This window comes from Haematobia irritans, chromosome 5 (genome assembly GCF_050003625.1).
Source record: "Haematobia irritans isolate KBUSLIRL chromosome 5, ASM5000362v1, whole genome shotgun sequence".
In the NCBI taxonomy this organism is placed as follows: domain Eukaryota; kingdom Metazoa; phylum Arthropoda; class Insecta; order Diptera; family Muscidae; genus Haematobia; species Haematobia irritans.
Window position 1 is genome coordinate 40,971,461 of NC_134401.1, and position 4,555 is coordinate 40,976,015.

At 33.2% G+C, this 4,555-nt stretch overlaps 1 protein-coding gene across 1 annotated transcript; it reads left to right on the top strand.

Annotated features, from left to right (window-relative positions):
• The first annotated feature begins 1,345 nt into the window (after positions 1-1,345).
• Positions 1,346-3,604, top strand: LOC142239650 (P protein-like). The gene is made up of 2 exons (XM_075311440.1): positions 1,346-2,836; positions 3,029-3,604. Exons 1-2 carry the CDS (start codon positions 1,346-1,348, stop codon positions 3,602-3,604), a joined length of 2,067 nt encoding a protein of 688 aa, XP_075167555.1.
• Positions 3,605-4,555: the final 951 nt, after the last annotated feature.

A 4,555-nucleotide genomic window follows, 5' to 3' on the forward strand; every position in this document is an offset into this window, starting at 1 on the left:
TCATTTAAATAATTGGAATGAAAATCCACAGATTTTAGATTTCAAATCAAGGCGTTATTCATTTTCTTGCACACTTACAAAAGATGTTTATGATTCCTCTAAAAATCAAACAAAAAATGGTTCTTACAATTTCAGAATCTGATATAGTCTTTACAGGTAAAATCTTTATATTTATCTGTGGGAAGCGTACTGGTTGAACTGATCTGCTCGGGAAAATATCTGTCATCAAACATTAAAATTTATCTGCTATAAAAAATTCTTTCTTATAGTGAATTTTGTCAAAATAAAATTGTTTTTGCAAATTTTTTAAAATATTACTTCAGTAGCAACTTTTGTCAAAATTTTATTTCTATAGAAAATTTTGTCAAAATTTAATTTCTATAGAAAATTTTGCCAAATTTTATTTCTATAGAAAATTTTGTCAAAATTTAATTTCTATAGAAAATTTTGTCAAAAATTTATTTCTAAAGAAAACTTTGTCAAAATTTTATTTCTATAGAAAATTTTGTCTAAATTTTATTTCCATAGAAAATTTTATTTCTAAAGAAAACTTTGTCATAATTTTATTTCTATAGAAAATTCTGTCAAAATTAAATTTCTATAGAAAATTTTGTCAAAATTTTATTTCTAAAGAAAATTTTGTCAACATTTTATTTCTATAGAAAATTTTGCCGAAATTTTATTTCTAAAGAAAATTTTGACAAAATTTTATTTCTATAGAAAATTGTGTCGAAATTTTATTTCTATAGAAAATTTTGCCAAATTTTATTTCTATAGAAAATTTTGTCGAAATTTTATTTCTATAGAAAATTTTGCCAAATTTTATTTCTATAGAAAATTTTGCCTAAATTTTATTGCTATAGAAAATTTTGGCAAAATTTTATTTCTATAGAAAACTTTGTCAAAATTTTATTTCTATAGAAAATTATGTCAAAATTTTATTTCTATAGAAAATTTTGTCAAAATTTTATTTCTATAGAAAATTTTGTCAAAATTTTAATTCTATAGAAAATTTTGCCGAAATTTTATTTCTTTAGAAAATTTTGTCAAAATTTTATTTCTCTAGAAAATTGTGTAGAAATTTAATTTCTCTAGAAAATTGTTTCGAAATTTTATTTCTGTATATCTAATATCATTAAAGAATATTCCCATACCTGCAACAAAACCTTAACTCCAGTGTTGGAAAATTCTATTGTTTAACTCATTTTTGTATTCGAAAGATGTCAAAAGAAACTTGAAAACAAAAATTCTAAATTCATAATCGAAAATATCAAAAGGAAAAATCGAAAATAAATTCAGTAAATAACGAATCAGGGTTTTTTCTTCATTGCTTGTCCATCTAATGATGGAAGATTTGCAACTGGAAAATGCCAATATCGAAATACACGCAAATTTGCAGGATTCCGGAGAATTCTCTAGAGATCTTTGTGTAACACAAAATCATTATCATCGAAGACTATCAGGAGGCTCAGATAGTGGGATATCCGATGAAGCTTTGTCCATCAATGAAGAACCAGAAGAGGAGCCATATCGAATAAAACCTTTAACGAAATTACATTTACGCTTACGACGAATAGCTGATCAGTTTAGACAAGGCCTGCTTATATTGAGTTGGTTGACACTTTGTTATCTATTGATGGTCTATGAGGAGAAGGAATATGAACCAGAGCTTTTGAGGATAAGCAAAGGAAAGGCGACACTACATAAAATCAATAAGGATATGAGAGGAGTTAATATGGTGGTGCAGTTAAGGGGACCATTTTTAAAGACAACCTTTCGCCATATGGATGTGGATGAGAAATTTGAAAATCTGGAAAAGATTTCAAATCCCCTACTGAGCTTTGTGGTTCAGGAGATCCACAAAAAGCAAGGAGAAATTAGGAATATATCAGAAATTTATTATTTGCCCATTTTGAATGGAAGTGATTTGGATGGATTTACATCATTATTGAAAATTGAAAGAGAAGTTGGTAACCTCACGCTGGATACGAGTCTTTATGAATATCAGTTGCAGTTCTTAACCAATGTGGATGCTGGCCTAAACTTGGAATTGTTTACCTCATTTGCGGAAGTATCCTCCCAGATGCCGCTTATATGGTGCCTATTGCTGCTAACATTGATCTACGGGCACATTATGTTCGATCTTATCCATTTGACGTTTGCTTTTGTGGTGGCTAGCACCTTGGGCATAGCCATAATGGCCGCTGTCCACTTAAGACCTTCTCTGGATGAGGTTTACGATTTTATAGAATACGAAATTATTATGGCCTTTTTTGGCATCTCCATAATTATGGAAATTTTAGCTGAAACTGGTTTACAAGATTATTTGGCAGCTTATTGCTATGAAATGGCCAATGGTCATATATGGCCTCTGCTCAATGTCCTTTTTCTTAGCTCGTGTACATTGACAGCCATTATGGATGAGATGACTTTGATTCTCTTTTTGGCTCCTATCTCTCTGCGGATTTGTGAGATAATGCATTTGGATTGTACCCCTGTTCTCAGTTGCCTAATCATAGCCATTAATGTGGGATCCTTGCTTACACCCAGTAGCTCTGTAACCAATTACCTAATTGCCCATCATAAGGATTTACCCATGGAGCACTTGAAATTGGGCAATTTTACTCTACATATGCTACCCTTGACATTGTTGGCCATGGCCCAGTCCTATATCCATTTACGTTTGCAATTCATCAACTCTTCAAGATTTGCCGCCAAGGAACCATTGCAATTGGAAAGATTGAAACGTTTGACCCGTGTTTGGCGTAAGGTATCCGATCGTATGGGTGGTTATTCTTTGGATGAACGTTCGGCTAAAGCCACTGTGGATACTCGGGTAAGGAGTTTACGTAAACGTTTGAAAAGTTTAGCCAGAATGCCAGACCCTCCCAAGAATTTTGAAGAAAATGTAGAAATTTTACATAGAAATTTTCCTTTGCGACGTATCCCCATCATGGTGGCTTGCCTAATGGCCATTGCGATAATTTTCTTATTTTCTCCTTTGAATATATTTGGAAATGTTATTCAGATATCGGTAGGATGGATAGCCCTATTGGGAGCTTTACTTACCCTGAGTGTTTGTAATTATGAAGATATCGAAGGTATACTAAGTCGTATACCTTGGGCCACAATGCTTTTCCTATCGTGCTCCTTTATATTGATGACCACACTCACGAATATGGGTCTCCAACAAACCTTAGGCATTGAGCTGGAATTATTTTTGGAGAAAACTCAAGAAAAATATCGTTTGACTTTGGCCATACTTTCGATTCTATGGATATCTTCGGGCTTGTCATGTCTCCTCAATAATACTCCGGTGGTAAATTTAATGATTCCGGTGATAGTTACCCTAAGTCACAATGAGATGCTTAATTTGCCTATAATGCCTTTAATATGGTCATTAGTTGTGGGTACTTGTCTCGGCTCTAATGGCTCCATATTGGCTGGTATTGTGAATACTGCTTGTTCTGGTGTGGCTTCACAACATGGTTATGCCATGACAAATTTCGGTTACTTCAAAGTTGGATTTTTTGTTATGTTGGGTAATATTAGCTTAGCTTCATGTTATTTACTCTTAGTTCATGTTGTCGGCCACTGGCATTGATTATAGTCGAAATTGTATTTAGAATATATTATTGTGAATTTAAATATTTTCTTTTGCAATAAAGAGTTAAAAAATAAATCGAATTAATAAAACACAACAAATTTGGAAAATATTATCAAATGCAAAATGTCTAATTCAATGCTAATTTTTATACCCTTCACCCCAAATGTGGTACAGGGTATAATAAATTTGTGCATTTGTATGTAACGCCAAGGAGGAAAAGTCTGAGACCCATCGTTTAGTATACCGATCATCTTAGAATTCTGAGTCGATTTAGCGATGTCCGTCTGTCTGTCTGTCTGTCTGTATATGTAATTTTGTGCATAAAGTACAGTTCGCAGTTTAAGTCCGATTGTCCTCAAATTTGACACAGCTTCTCTCCTAGTGGGTTCACTGCAAAGCTTCTCTAAGTGGTTTCACTGCAATGTGGAACGCCGTTCGGACTCGGCTATAAAAAGGAGGTCCCTTGTCATTGAACTTAACATGGAAACGGGCAGCACTCAGTGATAAGAGAGAAGTTCACCAATGTGGTATCACAACGGACTGAATAGTCTAAGTGAGCCTGATACATCGGGCTGCCACCTAACCTAACCTACTTTGGCGCGAAGACAATCGCTATTGATTCGGTTCAGATTTAGATATAAATAGCTGCCATATATATTTTTAGCACCGATCTGGTCATAATTGCCGTATTTATCAACGCATTTTCTTAAAATTTCGCAAGGCCGAATATTTAGGGGCTCTTGTAAAATATAAGAAATATCAGCCACATCGGTCCAGATTTAGATATAGCTAACATATATATCTTTCGTACGATATAGCCTCAAAAGCCAGAGTTTTGTACTGATTTGCTTGAAATTTTGCACAAGGAGTACGTTTAATAGTATCATTAAGTTTGCCAAATTTGGTTGAAATCGGTTCAGATTTAGATATAGCTCCCATATATATGTA

Bases quoted from the DNA above. Each gene is read 5' to 3' on its own strand.
- LOC142239650 (XM_075311440.1), top strand. From the start codon at position 1,346: ATGGAAGATTTGCAACTGGAAAATGCCAATATCGAAATACACGCAAAT. The intron at 2,837-3,028 runs GTAAGGAGTTTA...AATGTTATTCAG, and splicing joins AAGCCACTGTGGATACTCGG to ATATCGGTAGGATGGATAGC.